The sequence below is a fragment of the Trematomus bernacchii genome, unplaced genomic scaffold (genome assembly GCF_902827165.1).
Source record: "Trematomus bernacchii unplaced genomic scaffold, fTreBer1.1, whole genome shotgun sequence".
In the NCBI taxonomy this organism is placed as follows: Eukaryota; Metazoa; Chordata; class Actinopteri; order Perciformes; family Nototheniidae; genus Trematomus; species Trematomus bernacchii.
The window spans coordinates 1,293,301-1,313,923 of record NW_022987593.1 but is presented as its reverse complement, the minus strand read 5'-3'; the positions used below and the strand labels follow the sequence as shown (position 1 = coordinate 1,313,923).

General features: G+C 41.7%; 1 protein-coding gene across 1 annotated transcript; it reads left to right on the top strand.

The window, feature by feature from the left end:
- The first annotated feature begins 548 nt into the window (after positions 1-548).
- Positions 549-20,306, top strand: pane1 (proliferation associated nuclear element). The gene is made up of 6 exons (XM_034129275.1): positions 549-688; positions 12,111-12,187; positions 12,448-12,546; positions 13,786-13,865; positions 14,087-14,178; positions 18,149-20,306. The coding sequence occupies exons 1-6, from the start codon at positions 632-634 to the stop codon at positions 18,296-18,298; spliced, it is 555 nt and encodes a 184-aa protein (XP_033985166.1). The 5' UTR covers positions 549-631; the 3' UTR covers positions 18,299-20,306.
- Positions 20,307-20,623: the final 317 nt, after the last annotated feature.

Genomic DNA, 20,623 nt, shown 5'->3' with positions numbered 1-20,623 from the left:
AATATGAGTTTACAGGTCCTGCTCATAACCATTAATGATTTGGCTTAAGTAAAGGGTCGAATGTTTTAGCATTAGAATAGAACACATTCATAAGAAAGTATGCAAAACTGCCTATTTACATAATATTGGATTCAAAATATGGTCTAAGCGTTGCTAATGTTGCAGCCAGCAACTTTGGACCTTATTTACAATAATGTACTGCTCAGTGGCTTAATCCATAACATGCATAATAACACAGTAGTTGGTCATATTGTGTACTAAAATATGAAATACATATCTGAGGTATGTATTAACTAAAGCTTTTTAAATAAATATGAATTCAAATGTATCATTTTTAACAGATATTTGTTAACAGCTGCATTAAATTCCTAAATTCCTGATGCAGCGTTTTGCTCCAGGAGTACAGTCTGTATTTACGATGCTTCATGACGGGTGAACTGTGAAACCCCCGGCAGCCTGCAGGGGGCGCAAAGCTACTGCCTGTGGAGGGAGAGCGTGATGACGTCAGGAGAAAAACGTGATGTCAGACGCACGTTCAGAAAAGAAGCGCGAGTGAGTATGAAATGAGCAGAGAGGATTTGTTTACAACATTTTCTTCAGAACGGGGATTGTTTTGAGTGTTTACATCAGGATGTCTTTGCTGAAGCCCTTTAGTAAGCTGCCTGGTTTGAACGCAGCGAACATCCTGGTGAGTTTGCGTTTTATTATAGCTTTAAATGTTAAACTTTACAGAGATAGTGCGATGTTGTGTTTTAGTTGCTCGCGATTACAGGAGACTTAAAGGAGAGGTGTCATGGCCATTTCCACTGATCATAATTCCATTGTTGAGGTATACTAAAATAGATTTATACTGTGCATTTTTCCAAAATCACATTGGTTTCTCATACAGCATCTCTGTAAACTACGTGTATTCACTGAATTTCACTCTCTGCCTTTAACGGCTCGTTGTAGCTCCAAAAGCTCCAGCCCCCACCCTCCCTGTGTGCTCTGATTGGTCGGGACGTTGTGAATCGCGCTGAGCTCCGTGGAGGTGTGGTTTCCTTGTTTAGCATACATAGCGAAACACAGCCAAACTCATCCTGAGCACACACAAACTCACAGTCGAAGTAAAAACAATAAGTGTGGCTTGATATTGAGTAAGAAAAAGGTTGATAAATATGGGCTCAGAACAGTCTCATAATACACACATGCACACAGAAGGATTCACACTTGTATTTCATGATCCGCAAAAGGATTCACACTTGTATTTCCGGATTCACACTTGTGTTTGTCAATGCACACACAAATGTGTTCCGTTTCATATACATGTAAATAAAATCCAAATACAGAAAAAAGTTTTACATATGTATTTTTGATCCTCACATATTTGTTTTCCGTTTAAAACCTCTGAACCTGCAAACACAAACCGCTTTCTGTGCATGGATCGCTGTGAATTCGTGTGTGGGTTTTTTGAGACTCCCCTGACGGTGACCCGATTCGTACTTTTTTCTTTTTCTATCTATAGCCAATCAGATGTCTCCTCAATTATAAGCCAATCACATGAGCACGCCCCCACGAGGGTAGATTTCTTGCATTCATGACGTAGCGCTTCATGTACGCATTTTGCGCTGTCCGGAGCTGACAGGTCCATGGAGCCTGCCTGCAGGCGCTAATCTCAGGACACCTCCACTCTCAGTACCTTGCCACTTTCCGTACATTGCCACTTTCCGAACAGTAAATGCACGCAAATACAATCTTTTATATTATTAAGGTACAGCGCCACTTTCCGAACCATTAATGAATGCTTGTGTACACAAAAACGGCAGGCAAAACCGTTTTAAATGTGTGTTTCCTGTATGGCGAATACAGCTGCTTTATTGATGTCTGTATGAAGTTGTTGTGAGTGTGGAGGGACTGGGAGCAGCTACAGGTTAGCTTAGCCTAATCGATCAGTGCACTACGAAGCCAGTGCTAGACAGTGAACTGTCAACGGGGGGGAGCCCCGCCGGTCATTATCGGCCGATATTCACTCTTAATAGTTTGATCGGTGCTCTCTATAAAGGCCGATCAGGAGAGCTGGATCTGATCGATATGGACATAAACGCGAGTGAAGTTTTAGCGAGCTGCATGAGAAACTGACGGGCTGTCAGGAGAGAGGGAGGGAGAGAGGAAAATAGATGATCCTTACTCCCGTGTTATTAGCCATATCCGGTCATAGTCCGGTAATTACCTGCTAACGGAAACTCTGCTACACAATTCTTCTTCTTCTTCTTCTTCTTCTTCTTCTTCTTCTTCTTCTTCTTCTTCTTCTTCTTCTTCTTATTGAAACACCGGTAAGTTTCAAATTTGTCCGGTAAAATAAATTCTGTCCGCGGAAACCCGGCTCCGGACAGCGCAAAATGCGTATATGAAGTGTCATGAACGCAATAAATCATACCCGTGGGGACGCGTTCATGTGATTGGCTTAGAATGAAGGAGACATCTGATTGGCTATAGATAGAAAAAATTACAAGTACGAATCGGGTGACCGTCAGGGGAGTCTCAAAAAACCCACACACGAATGCACAGCGATCCATGCACAGAAAGCGGTTTGTGTTTGCAGGTTCAGGGGATTTAAACGGAAAACAAATATGTGAGGATCAAAAATACATATGTAAAACTTTTTTCTGTATTTGGATTTATTTACATGTATATGAAACGGAACACATTTGTGTGTGCATTGAAAAACACAAGTGTGGATCCGGAAATACAAGTGTGAATCCTTTTGCGGATCATGAAATACAAGTGTGAATCCTTCTGTGTGCATGTGTGTATTATGAGACTGTTCTGAGCCCATAGATAAACGCTGTGAGAATGGGTCTGCAGAGAGAATTTTGCCGCGATCCCAACTGTCTGTTATCAGCCTGCAGCCAGGGAGGAGAAATCAGCAGAGCTCCCTGCTCCCTGCACACAGATGTGTGTGTGAGGAAGTCCGTGGATTGGTCAATTTGGACCAATCAGTGGGGGCTTAACGTAACGGCTCCACGGATTGGTCCATTTCGTTCCGGGAAGAATCAAATGGACAATGACGTATCTCCAACGAGGCGTTTTGGGGAGGTATTTTCTGTGTTAGAGTTTTACTCGCTACAGGGTGTACTTTGAGGGTTTTGACTCTGCACACCGTTTACATGCATAAAAACCTTCATAACACACAAGGGGACGGGTAATAACCGGAAAAGCATGACACCTCTGTTTAACAGTCATTTACCCCTAATCAAATGCACATTTACTGTTAATGATTGTTTGTTTTTGTTATGCCTTACCTAATAAAACCTAACTTTATCCAAACAAAGCACACAGATGGCGCGTTTCCACTACACGGCCTCGCTCGGCCCCGCTCGGTATGGCTGGGCCTCGTTAGGACTGGCTCACTTTATGGCGCATTTCCATTACAGTTTAGGAACTGGGGCAGTATCTATAGTAACGCAGTGTAGGCGGAGCCGTGACGTGATCTTCAGAGGACCCCAGAAAAACAACACAGCCGTTAGCTGTTAGCACTCAGAGCTCACAGCTCCTCATATATGTTCAGAAACTAGACAAAAGTTAAACAAGTACAAACCACAGACTGCCTGTGTCATGGTGAATACAGTCGCTGCTTTATTTATGTCTGTATAGGCCGTTGTTGTGAGTGTGGACGGTCGGAGCATATACTGCGTTAGCTTAGCCAATCTCCATTTAGAAAACAAGCATTTTAAAAGGTTTTTCCCCTGCCGTCTGTCTGCAAACTTGACAAAGCATTAATTCATGGTTTTTACTAACCGGTATCAGTATGTTGTTACTTCGGCATCATTTTGAAACGTGTATTACAATTAAATCACGGTCAAATATGTCCATCTTGTTGTAGTTGTAGCCCCCTTGCCAGCGACGCTCTCTCTAGTTTAGCATACTCAGCCCGACTCAGCCTCGTTGTCTCTGGCCCTGGACCCACGATTTTATGAGGCCAGAAAAACTGTGAATTAGGACCCGCCGGCCGGTACTAGGCCAAGTGGAAACGCAACCAAAGACGGGCCGCTGACGTCACAGCCCTCTTAAACCGGGCTGCGCGCTGTAGTGGAAACGCGCCATTATAAGGTATAATAAGGCTTGTTTGAGACGAGCTGCGGCTCGCCTCGAAAGTAGACGAGAATAGCCGATCGCAGCCGGGGGAGGTCTCAAAAAGCTCGCCTGAAGTCGGACAGCTCGGAGTCGGCTTCTTCCTCTTCTTCTTCTTCTCTCGTTTTTTTGGCGGATTGCAAACAACTTTAAGGTGCATACCGCCACCTCCGGAGTCTGCTTGACTCGGTTTGCATTTATAAAGAATGCAAAAATGTGTTTAATCGTTAATGTCAGATATGTACTAAGTAAATACATTTGTTCCTGCTCAACAACCTGATTCAACTTTATTGTTATTGCACAGATTACAGGTACTGAGACAACGAAATGCAGTTTAGCTTCTAACCAGGAGTGCAAAAAGCAGTAAAGTGAAAAGTAATGTACACAATCTACAGAATAAAATATAGAATGAATTGAATGATGAATAAACAGTGAGGGGTATGAATACACTAGATATACACAGTAGCCTATGAGCAGTATGAACAGTGTTAACAGTGTGTATGAATATGCTAAGATATATAAAGTATGAAAACGGTAAGCAGTGCAAGTATAGTATAAAATATATAAATATTAATTTCATGATGATAAACATTGTGGAACAATGATGAAAAATGTGAATGGAAGTGGCGACGTAAAACTGACACAAAACAACAACAAACTTTTGCCGAGCCAATGGAGAGTTTTATCACCAGCACGGGGTAAAACCCACCAATGAGCGCTCAGCTCGAGATACCAGCGAGTCGTTTCCCATCAAGCATTTCGCTTCCGCAGCCCGTGGAGAGAAACTGCGCCGCCTCGCCGCGCCTCGCTCTCAAGTCTGCGGGCGTCTTTGTCCCGCGAGATTTCAACGTCTCATGTTGGCGAGCCTCCAAAGCAAGTCGGACAAAATGACTAACCATCATGCAACGCACTAGCAAGACGTTGATCGCAATTGCGCAGGTCTGCGCAGGTCTCGCTCGTCTCAAACAAGCCTATAGTCAGGGGAGAGGCGAAGTCCCGCCCATCTACTTCCGACCCATGGGACCTTATTTCGGAAAAAATATGTATTGAAGTCAATGGAGAGAGAAAGATTATCTTTCGATCCCGTTTGAATTGTGCCACGAATTACACATATGATGTTTGTCAATCTTAACAAATAATTTCCATGTCAAAAAAGTCACAGTTTGTCGTAAAACTGTTGAAATATAAGACTATGAAAAATACGCAACTAGAAAGACTACAAATCCCAGAATCCCGGTCCTGCATGCTGGCTCTTACGTCATAAGTTTTGATCATTCAAAAAAATACAATTTATTTGAAAGTTCAAGTTTTTATCCTGAACTTTGAAAAATACAATGATGTATTCAAAATAAAAATAAGTATTTGAAATCATTTTTCAGGTTGAATATTATTTTGATTCAGTTCAGCAATTTCTTTGAATAAAATATTTATTTTCAGATTTCACTTTTATACATCTTTTGATATTTGAATCCTTATTTTTTTCAGTTGCAGATTTTTCGTTTTCAGATTCAAAACAATTATTTTTTCAGTTTCAAATCTTGTTTTTTCAGGTTTCACATTGCTTTTCACCTTCAGATCGTTTTTCACTTTCAGATCTTTTTTTTCCGCTTTCAGATCTTTTTTTCTCAACTCAATACTTTCTATACACAATACTCCCGTGATTGGTGGTAAACAAAACTGATACCAGCGTCAAAGTTCCGTTAAGCGAGCTGTTGAGCATCGTAGTTGGCAACAATCAAGGTATAAGCGCAATAAACTGTGCTAGAATGTGAAATTACGTATCCGCAACGAGCCAGCAGGTTGTTCTGGTGGACCTGACGCACATCCCCCGCTGTCTCACGGAGAGATACCGCAGGTCCTTCCTTCCTGCAGCGGTCAGACTATACAACCAGCACAGCCCCTAGTAGACCCCGCACAAAACAACACAGACTATAACACCTCTTGTTGATAAATACCAACTATGTGCAATATTTGCAATATGTGCAATATATATATATACCGTTAAAAACTGTGCAATATATACCTGGCTGCTAAATCCGCAGAACTGTTATAGGGTGTGTATTATGTCAAATGTGTAACTTTAAAAAAATATATAATTTCTTTTTGTAATCTTTAATACTTTTTTTATGCATACTTTAGGTAACATTAAGCTGTCTTTGGCTCTTCATTTCATTTCAAACCTTTATTTATCCAGATTGTCCCTTGAGATCATAGATCTCTTTTTCAAGGGAGACCTGCAGCAATTAGGTTCCACATGAAACATAAAACAACATAAAACAATAGAGGATATCATACAACATATTTACAAGCACATTTACATACTTATCGACATTTACAAATACCCATAGTTTCAATGAGCATTTCATTTAGACTTGCTTTAAAAACATTCAGAGGAATAAAATTGCTCAGTTTCAATTTTAGCTGTAGACTGTTCCAAGCAAGTGGCGCTGTGCACATAAAAGCTGTCTTACCTAAGACAGTCCTTGCTCTTGGCACATGTAACAATACTACATCATGCGATCTCAGACAATAGCTGCTTGCAACTCTCTGTGTTATCAGTGAACAGATGTAATACGGGAGTTTACCCAACATGGCTTTATAAATAAACGTGTACCAATAGCCGCGTTCACACCGGAGTACTTTTCACCGTACTTTTCGCGTTTAGTTCCGTTAGTACCCCTTATGTCGCGTTCACACCAAAAAGAGCACTTAATCTCGGGAACTTTTACCCCCATTTTTAGTGCCTGCTGAGAGATGGTACTTTCCTGGGGGAAAAAAGTGCCCCAGTTCTGATTGGCTGGGCAAATTGCAAACCACGCCCCGTACAACTCTGAAATGTTTTGTAGAGCCGCCATTGTATTATCCTGGCATTAGCATTAATAGCATTAGCATTCGCCCAGTGCACAAACGCAGAGAGACTAACTTATGGCAACACAAAATAAAACATGGGAGCGGTGGAGATGAGGAGGTGTCGGCATTCTGGCGATTTACTCGGAAAGCTTCAGTAGAAGCTGCTGGGAGTCCCAGCAGCTTCTACTGAAGCCAGTCCCCAACTCCGGGGACTTCCGGCCGGGTACTCCGGGTGGCAGTATACGCCGTGAAGTTGTTTGCGGCCTGCCAGTAAACCCAAAGCAGAAGAAGACGAAGTGACGTCAGCGGCTCATTTGCGTAATCTTCCCTCAGGGAAAAGTACTCCGGTGTGAACGCGATCTGTACTAAATGCCCTGGGGCACTGAATACGGCAAAGTACTTGGTGTGAACGCGCCTATTGACTGAGCCTCCGTACAGTAAGTGATGGCAAACCTGCCTTGGTATACAGTGTAGAGTGATGTGTAAGTGATGTACAGTGATGTGTAAGCTCTTATCTGCTGTAACAATTGTTATGACCGGCTCGTAGGCCACAACGGAAAGACAAAGAGATGCACACGAGTTTCCAAAATCCACGGCACATTTATTGTGGTTGTTCATTAAATGCAGAGATGGATGGACGAGGGGAGAGGATCGCTGTGTTAGTCCTCCTGCAGCCGCCTTGGAGAGAGTGAGGACCGCCGTGTGACTCCGGGCAGCTGGGCTTAATGGCACCTCGGCTCCGGCCAGGTGTCCGTGATCGCGCTGATTGGCCTCTTCAGCTCCACCCCATCATAAGACCTTCAAACACACCTGCACACAGGCTCAGGGGCCGTCACACAATGTAAATGTATCCCCTGTGGGACTAATAAAGGGATTCTGATTCTGATTCTGATCGCAAAAACCAAGTCAATACTATGCTGCGTTCATGGAGCTACGTGGAAGTGGGGAAGGACAACGCTTGATTGCGGATACGTAATTTCACATTCTAGCACAGTTTATTGCTCTTATACCTTGATTGTTGCCAACTACGATGCTCAACAGCTCGCTTAACGGAACTTTGACGCTGGTATCAGTTTTGTTTACCACCAATCACGGGAGTATTGTGTATAGAAAGTGTTGAGTTATATTTCTCGCGCTACCTAACATCCATGAAGGCAACATGACAGAGGGAGGCCTGCCACTCAGGATGCCAAACTACTCTTTGGTAAGCCCCGCCCCCCAAGCAACATCAGGGCCAAAAGTTTGAAAGCGAAAAAAAAAGATCTGAAAGCGAGAAAAAAAAGATCTGAAAGTGAAAAACGATCTGAAGGTGAAAAGCAATGTGAAACCTGAAAAAACAAGATTTGAAACTGAAAAAATTATTGTTTTGAATCTGAAAACGTAAAATCTGCAACTGAAAAAAAAATAAGGATTAAAATATCAAAATATGTAAAGAAGTGAAATCTGAAAATAAATATTTTATTTTAAAAATTGCTGAACTGAATCAATCAGTATATGAAGTGATATGAGTATGAGCATAAAGAGTACTTTTACTTTTGGTACTTTAAAGGTGGGATAGTAGGTAATTTTGGAGAGACCAGCTCGAGTGTGCTAGAATTTGAAAATACACAACCGGAGAAAATCTGCCACTTCCTTATAGAGCCCCTCCTCCAACACACACGAACGCGCACATGACCAATGAGGGCACGAGATAAGTTTGTGCACAGATGGAAGGCTGACAGGCAGGTAGGCCATCCAGTTATTTTAGCCGGGCCGGCTAAAATGATTGGTCGTGCTTTTTACAGTACTACGGCTTCCACAGATGACATTTTTTTATGGATCTTTTGTCAAAGCACTTAAGATATTCATTGCTATCGGGATGTTAAGAGCAATTAAAAAAAAACACGTTCCTTAAAGAAGTGTTTCCAAACGCCGGGGTCAGCACTAGGGCTGAACGATTAATTAATCGCGATTTGAAATGATGCGATTTGTTTTAACATTTTTATTTTTAAAACTTTTTTTTTTACATTTTTTGTTCTTGTGTGTCAGTCATCCACACCAATCAGAAGCGCTGTGCTCCACATGTACCAGCCATTGTTAACCAATCAGAAGTGGCCCATGATAGAAGGTGATAGACAGATTGATCCAATCACCTGCCAAGTATTTTTGAAAGTGCCTTTCCAAATGGCTTCCAATGGAGCTTTCCTAGATGGTTTGGTGAAACAAACCATCTGAGTCAGGTTAGTGATGCTCCATCACATGTTTCTATTACAGGGTGAATCTTAAACTGAAGCTTGACTTTAAAGCAACCCAACGGAAGTTTCATGTAAGTTTAGTTATTTCACTCGTAGCTCGGGCTGCGGGTGGGCTAGAGACGGGAGCATGTTGATGCGACCTTCCTAGCCGGAGATATGGTCGCATTTTACAATGAACTTCCGTTGGGTCGCTTAAAAACAAATATCGCAAATGGAATCGCAATCGCAATATTTGTCAGAAAAATCGCAATTAGATTTTTTCCCCAAAATCGTGCAGCCCTAGTCAGCACTCCTATGCAATAATGTGTTACATTTTAATATTGTTCTTGATGTGAGCAGAATCTGACAACCTTTACATGATATCTGATGAAGATGTATTCTCTGTCAGATGAATACAAAAATGGTGTCTTTAAATTATAGTAGAATTAAAGTTACACACAATGCATAAACTGAAGCAAAGTACCAGCACCTAATAGCCGCGTTCACACCGGAGTACTTTCACCGTACTTTTCGCGTTTTAGTTCCGTGAGTACCCCTTATGTCGCGTTCACACCAAAAATCGTACTTAATCTCGGGTACTTTTACCCCCATTTTTAGAGCCAGCTCAGAGAGCGTACTTTTCTGTGGGTGAAAAGAGCTCCAAAAGTGCCCCAGTGCTGATTGGCTGGGCGAATTGCAAACCACGCCCGTACAACTCTGAAAATGTTGTGTGAAGACGCCATTGTTTTTCCTCGCTACAAAAACACAACGCTCCGTGCGTTGTGTTTGTTTTTGAAAGCAGTTATGGCAAGCATCAAGAAATGATGAGGAGGTGTCGGCGCTTCTGGAGATCTACGCAGAGGACGCGACCCAGGGAATGCACTGAAGCCAGTTCAGTAGCTTTCACTCGACCTGGGAATATGCACAGCCCCACGGCTAAAAATAAAGAAACTCAGGCAGGACTACAAACGGCGGATTCAGTGGCCAACGATGACGACCACGACGAAGGTAAAATCAACTACATGCACTGGGGTTTTAATCTGCACAATAATGGTCTCAGATGTACTTTTATTTGCTCAGTAGATCAAGCTAGCCATGCTAGCCATAATAGGCTAACACCGGCCCCGAGCACACAGTACACACACACTGTAACTTTGTCTTGAAAGAACGTTACGCATCGAACTGATGTTCACAATCATGTTTATTTCATAATATTCATCATATTTTATGTTTAACTTGCCTCAACAACATTAAACAAAGTTCAAGCATACATGAAGCGCTCTTCAAAAAGGAACAATCCTCCGTGTTTGAACCTCTTAAATCGCTGCATAGCCGATTTATTTGGACTGGATTATCCCAGAGGGTCTAAACATTCTTTATAACACAGTTTCAGATTTGTGAAACCTTAATTCTATTTGTGAAAATACAAAAAACACATTCCTAGTATGTTGTAAAACTACATGGCGACTAAACTTGTATATTGTATATTGCTTATTTTCCCCTCTTAGGAAAGCGGACACGGGATGCGAATTTCTTTGACACCGCCCAGGCGTTGGAGGACCGGCGTGCCGTGGTGAATGAGTCGCTGCGTGGAGATCAGATGGTGCTGTTCACCAAGGCCCAGGAAACGGAGGACAAGATGCTCACCTCGATGGAGCGCCAGGCAGAAGTGTTCAAGCAGCAGATGGAGCGCCAGCAGCACCAGGATGAAGTGTGGGCGCTGCGCCATGAGGAAGCGTCGGCGCAGCGGCAGGATGAGCGACAAACTGCATTTAATAACAGTTTATTTGGTATAGTTTTTGTAAATACTGACACACGACACACAACGTTGCACTAAGGTGTGCATGCTGCTGAGAATATCCCTACACCTGGGACAGTTTATTTTATATTGTTATTACTGTTATGACTTTATTTTATATATAATGTTTACTGACATGTACAACTGACACTTTATTTACATTTAAAATTATTCTATTTAATGTTATGTCTTGAGAGTGCAATAAAGAAAACCGACATGGCGATTAAGCTTATTTCTCCTGACACTTTATCTTTTGTGACCTGTGTAGCATCCTATACATCACATGTAAGTGATTATTCTGATACCATCATGTTTCATCGGTTATAAACTGGCAAAGCTTTATTTGTCATTTATTTATCATCAATGTTGCAACCTTGTGGGGGAATGGCAGGGGCACATACACAAATATGACAATTTATATAATTTTAAATATTATTTGACCTAAACTTTTAATTCCCCCCCCATTTCACACAACACAACATGGAGTCCACTATGGGCCAAAACTAACATGTATGTTTGCATAGTGTTTATGGCAGACGGATGCAGTGGGTCTCAGGAAGATATATAATAAAGGTGGGTTTGCTGCTGAGACTCCCTACACCTGGGAGTTTATTTTATATTGTTATTACTGTTATTATATAGTACAACTGACACTTTATTTTATATTGACAATGTTTACTGACATGTACAACTGACACTTTAGTTACATTTAAAATATTTCTATTTAATGTTATGTCTTGAGAGTGCAATAAAGAAAACCGACATGGCGATTAAACAGATCCTGTATCAGTTTTTCTTCTTCTCTTGTTTTGTAGCGGGTTGCAAACAACTTTAAGGTGCTTACCGCCACCTACTGTACTTGTAATCTTCCCTCAGGGAAAAGTACTCCGGTGTGAACGCAATCTGTACTAAGTACCCTGGGGTTAAAAGCGCCAGGGCTCTTAGTGCCGGAACTAAGTACAGGAAAGTACTTGGTGTGAACGCGGCTATTGAAGTATATTATAGGCTATTGAGTTAATTTCAACAACATATTCAAGTACATATTGAAGGACATCTTCAGTAAATCCTGTGCTGCTTTAATTTGAATCACAGTGTCAGATCATCCAGCTTTGTGCTGACATGGTTTGTTTGTCCTCCAGCTGGTGGAGAGTGAGGAGCAGTTTCAGCAGAGTTTAGCAGACGGTCTGGTGGAGGAGACCGCCGTCACTGTGAATGTGTGAGTACTACTCAGCTCAGCTGTCCGTCACAGGAAATTGTCAGTAATCACACAACTGGAACCACCATCTTCTAACCCTTATTATTATTTTTAATTTTTTGTATATGCTAATGTTTTGTTTATTGTCAATGCATTGTATTTTTTAAACCCTCATACACCCGACCTGAATTGTCTGATGACATGAACACATCATAAACATCTGTATGATTTAGCCTCTGTTTGCTACATAAAGGTGAACATATTCATATTTTACCCATCAGGAGACTAGCTAAGACTCTGCCTCTGCCCAAGGAGAATGAGGATAGCCGACCGAGGATAGACCTGGTCGTGTTTATCATCAACCTGACCTCAGAGCTCAGGTAACTTTCACATCCTCCCATATTTATATTTGAATCACCTCAACACAGAGGAAAAATATCTTGTACCATTATGTTTTCAAGGTTAAAGGTCTTTAATTAAATACAATAAAACAGTCCAATATGTGTTTGTTGTCTCCTGGCGTCCCAAACCAGACAAAGAACTGGCTAAGCATTAATTAATCACGATCAAAACATACAATCAAAGTGAATATGAAAAGCTAAGAAAGTAATCAAAGTGGTAACACACATTGATTGCTGTGGATACTTAATTTCTCTCAATGGCATTTAGGCGCTGTTTACAGGGGAACGAAACGGGTTGTATCTGCTACTTTTCTCTTTCGTATAGCCCGTTCGTTCACACGAGGCCGTAACGAAACCGTGGAAACGGACCCCTCAAACGATAACGGGTCCTAAGGTGGATAGATCTGTGGACGGAACACTCTGGGGGGTCAAACACCCTATACGCCATATCCCCGCCTCTCCCCACCTCTCCTGCTCACCCCTGTGTCACCCGCGTCATTGCTGATGTGTTTCGCCAACAACAACAACAACCGAGTGTTTCGAGCCAGGTCCCGGTATCTCGCAGGACAGTGCACCCAGCAGGAGCCTCCAGCTAGATTTGATCGATATGGACATAAACGCGAGTGAAGTCTTATCGGACAGGAGAGAGAGATCAGCTGCTGTGGAGAAACTCCGGCCGCACGGTCCCCTCGTCCCTTGGAAGAGGCGGAGAGGTGGGTGTTTTTCATCTGCTGGTGGACTACCGGGGAGAAATACAGCAGGAGCACACGCTTGCCTCGGGGAGGGAGAAAAAGAGATACAGCCAGAGCCCTGCCTCTCCCCACCTCTGCTGCTAAATCCACCGTGGAGAATAAACAGTAGGGCAACCATGCTCGGGAAGTCTTCTTCGCTGCTTTTGGTGTATTTTGTGGCAGAAGTACAGCGCCACTTACACGCCCGGCATATGTACTACAGCGTCTCCAGCGCTTTCGAGCGGTCTCGTGTGAACGGACACGTTAATTGAGCCGATTGCGTGTGAACGGAATACTTTCGGTTCATTTTCGTTTGCGTTCCCGTGTAAATGGGGCCTTAAAGTCATTTCAATGATAAGATAAAGGCTTCAATTGTCTGTAAATGTACCTTGAAAAGGCTGAATTTTACTTGTTAAAAGCTGTATGAACCCTGAATAGATGATATAATAACTAATAGTTTTACATGTATGATTTTGTCTTCTTATAGTTTCCAGTCAGCAGAAGCTTCCCTGAAATATTTGGACCCTGGATATTTCCTTGGAAAAGTCTGCTTCATGGTTACTAATGGTACGTCGACGGGTTCAGTTCTTAGTAGAAGTGTTTTCCTACTCTCTTCAGCTTCTTGAATCAAATTTAAGTTGGGCAAAACAGGAACAAAATATTTTAACATGAAGCATACATCTATCACTATTATATGTACCTCATGCCTCCCTGGTTGTTTCTTAAACGAGCGGCCTTTCTGTGTCTCAGTCTGACCCGCCGCTCTCTCATGAATCTGTCTCTTGTAGCTCGTAACGCGTCGGTGCCGACCGAGCGGCTGGACGCTGTCAGGAAGCTGGCTGCAGCGCTGCACTGCCCCTTGCTGTTTGCAGAGGATCAGGTTTGAATCAACCTTTCACACAAAGATTTATGATGGTTTAAACCAGGGGTGGGGAACCTCCGGCCCCCGGGCCGTATACGGCCCGCGAGACCATTTGGTACGGCCCTCGAGGTAATTTATAAACACACGCAAAAAAGAAAAAAATTAAAGAAATCTAGACCGCAAAAAAATTAAACAAGCGAGTGCCTGTTTTTCCTGTCAGGGTCCTTGAACACAACACGAGCCTAACCCCTAGATTCCACCGGGTCCGTCTGCGGCGCGTTACGGGCGCGTTACGGCTGCGCCGCGGTGCTCACGGCGACCGCGGCCACTCTAGTCAATGGGTGTTATTCCACCACACGCGGCGCGTTACGGCTCAGAAGCGTCCCAGAAGCGTCCCAGAAGCGGCTCGGTGCAGGGCTCCTCTAAAATTAGGATCGAATCCTATTTTTGTCGCGGCGCAGCCGTAACGTAAGGTCAGGCAGGCAAGAAGTGGAACTTTCAGAGCATATATAGCATATATATATAGATATATACACACACACAAACTAATTTTGCAGACCCTATCCCTCCGTAGTCTTTCAAGTAGGAGGAGAAATGCCAGCGTTCTCCTCCGGTTTACAGGCACTGTGTAAATTATATATATAGAATAATTATGATGATGAATGCATTTTTTACCACTAAAATACAGCAACACATCTTTGATTCATGTCGTTTATAACTGGAATATTACAGTTATTATTAACTTTGTCTGTACAAAGTAGCCTGTCCAGGAAATATGCCCAAATCAACAAAAACTGCGAGCCGGCAGGCAAGACGCTCCGCTTCTGAAATGCTTCTGAAACGCGCCTGGTAGGGTATGACGCCGGAGGAGGCCGGACCAAAACCGCAACGCGGCGCAGACGGACCCGGTGGAATCTAGGGGTAACGTGTCATCACGTGGTATATGTCTCGTCTGACAGACAGGGGTGCAGTTCTGACGGAGAGCACCAGAACGCCGCTCCATTCCGGTGTTGTGTCAAATTATGCACCCCCATCATGAAATGCCCCCCTTGTCACGGGAACGCGCATTTCTAAATGACACGTTTACACCTTAAAACGATGTTTAAAACGAAAAGTAAACGTTCAGGGTTTTTATTAATGGTAATTTTCAGACTGTGAGTTGTTTAGTGGTAGCTCATATAGTCTTTATTCTTGTGGTTAAACTTTTCGCTCCGTATTTGATGGTAGTGGTGTCGAAATTCATTCGTCACTTCCTTTCCAGTTTTTTTTTTTTTGTAATCTTTTTTTTTTCTTCTTATTATTGTTAGGTCTTGTCTGTGTACACGTGCTTTACAATGTATTGTTTAATTTTACATATTTGTCATATAATAATCAAAATATATGTTTACAAATGTTACATAGTCTTTGTCAGCATATTTTTGCCACGTTATGCACCCCTTGCTATTTTACATAATAAAAGTGTCACATTCATGAAACTTGCTCCATTCATTGGTACTAGTCCTACAACTATACCCTAAAAAATGCTTGAGGGTGGGATTAATACAAACATCTTTTTGGGTGGGGTGCATTTTATGACAGGCCTGGTTATCACAATATGCCCCCCCCTTGCTATCTTACAAAATAAAAGTGTCACATTCATGAAACTTGCTCCATTCATTGGTACTAGTCCTACAACTATACCCTAAAAAATGCTTGAGGGTGGGATTAAGGCGCCGTTTACACGAGGAGAAAACTGCTTGGATCTGCATAGTTTCTCTTGCGTATAGCCCTATTATTTACACGAGGCCGATAGAAACTGACCCCACAAACGATAACGGGTCCCAAGGTGGATAGATTTGCAAACGAAACGCTCTGGGGGGTCAACCGAGTCCGTGTAATCACCTCTATACGAATATTTCCTGAAAAAATTGCGATAGCCCCACCTCTCCCCACCTCTCCTGCTCACTGCTGTAGCAACTATCAAAAATAGCTGTGTTAATTAAACGCACAAGGGGTTCTTGAATGAAATAATATTATAAAAGGCAAACCAGAATAGTTAACGCCCAATATACTCCTTAAACAAAATAAACAGAGTCAGATTTCATGCATTGATCCATTATATTGACAAAGGAGGATCTCACCCGGTGTTTGTAGAGAATATCTCTCTTTTCTGAGCGGGTCCTCTCCACGGAGACGTCGGTCGATGCAATATCCACAGATTCGGTTTCTTTCAGTTAACTTCCCCGTTGCATTTATCCATATGCTGAGGAAATGACTATATCCCGCTGAATACCAGCAATCGCCACACACTTCCTCCTGTCAGTAGCTACTGCTAGTGCTACTGCTACTGACCATGCTACAGATATTAGTGCAAAAATATACAGCTCCTCTACCACAACCATCAGCAACAAGTGGACATGGAGAATTACATGAACTACATGTTGCTAAATACACCGCGGGCCATGAACAGAAGGGTAGCCATGGCAACATTGCGGCGGGGGCTGCTGGGCTGCTCTTCTTCGCTACTTTTGGTGTATTTTGGCGGAAGTTACAGCGCCACTTACAGTCCCGGCATATGTACTACAGCGTTTCCAGCGGCCTCGTTTGAACAGACACGTTAAATGAAACTAATGCATGTGAACGGAAGACTTTTTTGAATACGCATACTGTGCATAAACGCAAACGGTCCCGTGTGAGCGGGGCCTAATACAAACATATTTTTGGGTGGGGTGCATTTTATGACAGGCCTGGTTATCACAATATGCCCCCCCTTGCTATCTTACAAAATAAAAGTGTCACATTCATGAAACTTGCTCCATTTATTGGTACTAGTCCTACAACTATACCCTAAAAAATGCTTGAGGGTGGGATTAATACAAACATCTTTTTGGGTGGGGTGCATTTTATGACAGGCCTGGTTATCACAATATGCCCCCCCTTGCTATCTTACAAAATAAAAGTGTCATATACAAATATATGCTGACAAAGACTATGTAACATTTGTAAACATATATTTTAATTATTATATGACAAATATGTAAAATTAAACAATACATTTTAAAGCACGTGTATACAGACAGGACGTAACAATAATAAAAAATAAAAAGATTTAAAAAAACTGAAAAGGAAGTGACGAATGAATTTCGACACCACTACCATCAAATACGGAGCGAAAAGTTTAACCACAATAATCAAGACTATATGAGCTACCACTAAACAACTCACAGTCTGAAAATTACCATTAATAAAAACCCTGAACGTTTACTTTTTGTTTTAAACATCGTTTTAAGGTGTAAACGTGTCATTTAGAAATGCGCGTTCCCGTGACAAGGGGGGCTTTTCATGATGGGGGTGCATAATTTGACACAACACCGGCACTTCCAAAAATTGCAGTACCCATAAGGAGCCGTACACATGCCGCAGTTTTTGCGTGGCTGTGTCTTTAGTTGTAAGCCCAGTGGCGATCTGTTCATCTGTCATACTGATCATACAGTCAATACCTTTGTTGTTATTAGCATCTGGTTAGCTAGCTATGCTAACGAATATAAGAAGCTTTTTCTCCAACCAGTGAGGTAAAGGCACATCTTTATATGATCATTATAGTTATAAAAAAATAAGAGAATAAAGTAAACAGGTATAAAATACTGTATGACGGTAAAAAAAAGTTGTTATTAGTTGTTACTAAAGAAGACAAAGTTATTTTATTAGGGCCGCAAATTAGGAATATCGTCTTCATCTATTAATCTGGATATCATTTTCTAGATTCATTAAAAAAAAAGTATTGAGAGATGGCTGTTATCATTTCCCCCAGATATTTCGTTTGTCTTAGCAACAGTTTAAAACCCCATGATATTCAGTTTACTATCATATACAACAAAGAAAAGCATCCAATCCTTACTTTAGAGAAACTATACCCAGCTACATGTTTCCATGACAACAGTATGACTGCATGCTATAAAAAAAAACGTAGTGTTTCTTTAAAACTCCTGTGTGATGCTTTCCCCTCCAGACACCAGACGGAGTGACCAACGCTACAAAGCGGCTGCTGAGCATCCTGAAGGTGTCGGCTGGTCTTGTTCCCATGGCTACCGCTCTCTACCTGTCCAGCCTGACGAGCTGCACCGTCCCCCCCGACATCGACCAGCCAAGCTTCAATTAGCTCCTGTTTTCTCTGGAGGGGTGTCTCTCACTTTTTTGTTTGTTTCATGTATATTTACACATCAGCATGGTTTTTTTAACCCGTTTAATTTGACATTCAATGTTTCTGCTTTGGCTTATAGCTGTGGCAGCTTCTTCTCCCTGCAATGTTTCCCTAAAGTGCAGATCATCACAGCTAAATCTTACGATTCATGCTGGCACACATTACTGGGACATTTATATAAAACAAAACCATTGTTAATGTGATTAACACGTGAATGTATTACTGAGACTGTCAAAATGCATCTCTGCAGCCAATGAGCATTTTAACTTAGACTGTGTTGAACATTAACTATTTCAATCAATACAGTGACCTTTTTAACTTCAAACGGTTATCTAATGGACTGGCTAATAGCTACAATAAAAGCCTTTTTCTTTTTTGTTTAATGGATCTGTTAAAGACTGCACACTCATAGTACTGGCACACTTTTTGGCAGATTACATCTCTTCTCTACAGTTTCCTGGCTGTGCTCCACTGTCATTTCAGCACGGCTCCTCTTACCTTCAACCTAAACAGAGATCTAATCAGACAGATTGTAAACACCTGTGTGTGTGCCGGGCTTTATATCCCACTGTGCTGTGGGATCACCAAATATCAGTCTGCTGGTTTTTGTATATCAAGGCCAATGAGAACATGATGCTGCACAGCTTCATTGAAAGCATCGTATATATAATTATAATACAGTACAGTATGCTTTTTATGTACATATCCTGTAATATATGTGTTTTTTATGGTTTGTAGGCTTTTGAGCCTAAATCTATTGCTTCCATCAGGTAAATAGTGAAAATACAAGCAATTAAAGATCTGTTTGAACAGTAAAAGACTAGTATTTATCTTTATTATTCTGACATTTGGTTTGAAAAGTGCTTTTAGAGCAGCTTTTTGTTTTTTAAAAAACTTTTCTTGCTCTTCACTTTCTTCAGACTCATATTCAAGAACAGGACAAACCCCATTCGATAATTATTCTATTTGAAATGTAAATATTGTTTTATTACACTCTTGGATTGTAATTTCAATCTTAACTATACTACATTTGGTGGCTCAAAAAACGAAATGTTAATGATATAAAAAAAATGATATTTAAATATAATATCACTTTCCATCATACATGTTAGCAGCCCACGGGGGAGGCAGCGGTGTCTCCCCCAGGGTGTGATGAAAGGCCCTGTGCCTGGTGTCACGTCCGCATGCATGCCCTAACGTGCAAACACACACACACACACGCTATTAATAGTTGGGTTATCATCGTGGCAATTATCTATCAAACAACAAAACATTGTTGTTGCATGAAGTCAGAAACTCTGAGGCACAAGGGGTCAGGATGTGAATGACAATGATAACCAAAATATGTTTCACCTTCTCCATCATAAATAGGCATTTGATTGGTCAACCAAAAGAAAAGAGGTCTGGTGTATACATTTGTAAGATAGTGGCTATTTTGTCAGTTGAAGTTGCAAGGAACAAAGGGAGACGTTTCAAATGCAGTTTGAAGTTTTGCTATCAAATTTGAGTGTGACAGTTTTAAGCATAACAGACTTTAAGCCAACCCTAACCCAGTGAATTATACGTTAACCATTTCACCTATGGGTTCAAACCATAGGTTCAAACACATTGCAGAGAGCTAATGATATGTTAATGAGCCATTTTTTGTTTTGTTGTTTTATTGCCTGTCCTTGTTTGTCTACCCTTCCCCAAATGTAAAGCGTCTTTGGGTTTAGAAAAGCGCTATAAAAATAAAATGTATTATTATTATTATTATAATGAGAGAATATTGTGTTGGGAACCATATAACAATAACAATGTTTTTTTATTTGTTTAGCATGTGTTTATCATGTTCACCATTTCATTTAAGTTTGTTAGCAGAAGCAACAGGGTCATACGTTGGGTCAGGTTTCTAAGAACTGAAAGATAATACTGTGTGTGAGGCTCTTTGGGGACATTGCTGTGTTAAAGTGCTTTTAAAATAAATATATATATATATATATTACGTGTGAGTTTCTGTCTGCATTTGTTTGTGAGAGCTTTTTGTGTGTTTCCACAAACTTGTTAGGAGGATGTTAAGAGATGTAGACTTGACCTTATCTACACTGTCACTGAGGCAGCAGGAGCTCAGTCTGTGGAGACTTGGTGTTGGAACAGGAGGTTCCCTGAACAGACCAAAGTAGAGAGTGTGGACTGGTTCTTAGAGTTCAACTCTTGAGCACTGCTGTGATTCCCTTTAGCAAGGCACGACCCCCTCATTACGCCCTAGTTGCTGTGCAAATGCTTCCCACAGCTCCTAGGACT

Bases quoted from the DNA above. Each gene is read 5' to 3' on its own strand.
- pane1 (XM_034129275.1), top strand. From the start codon at position 632: ATGTCTTTGCTGAAGCCCTTTAGTAAGCTGCCTGGTTTGAACGCAGCG. The intron at 689-12,110 runs GTGAGTTTGCGT...TTTGTCCTCCAG, and splicing joins TGAACGCAGCGAACATCCTG to CTGGTGGAGAGTGAGGAGCA. The intron at 12,547-13,785 runs GTAACTTTCACA...GTCTTCTTATAG, and splicing joins AACCTGACCTCAGAGCTCAG to TTTCCAGTCAGCAGAAGCTT.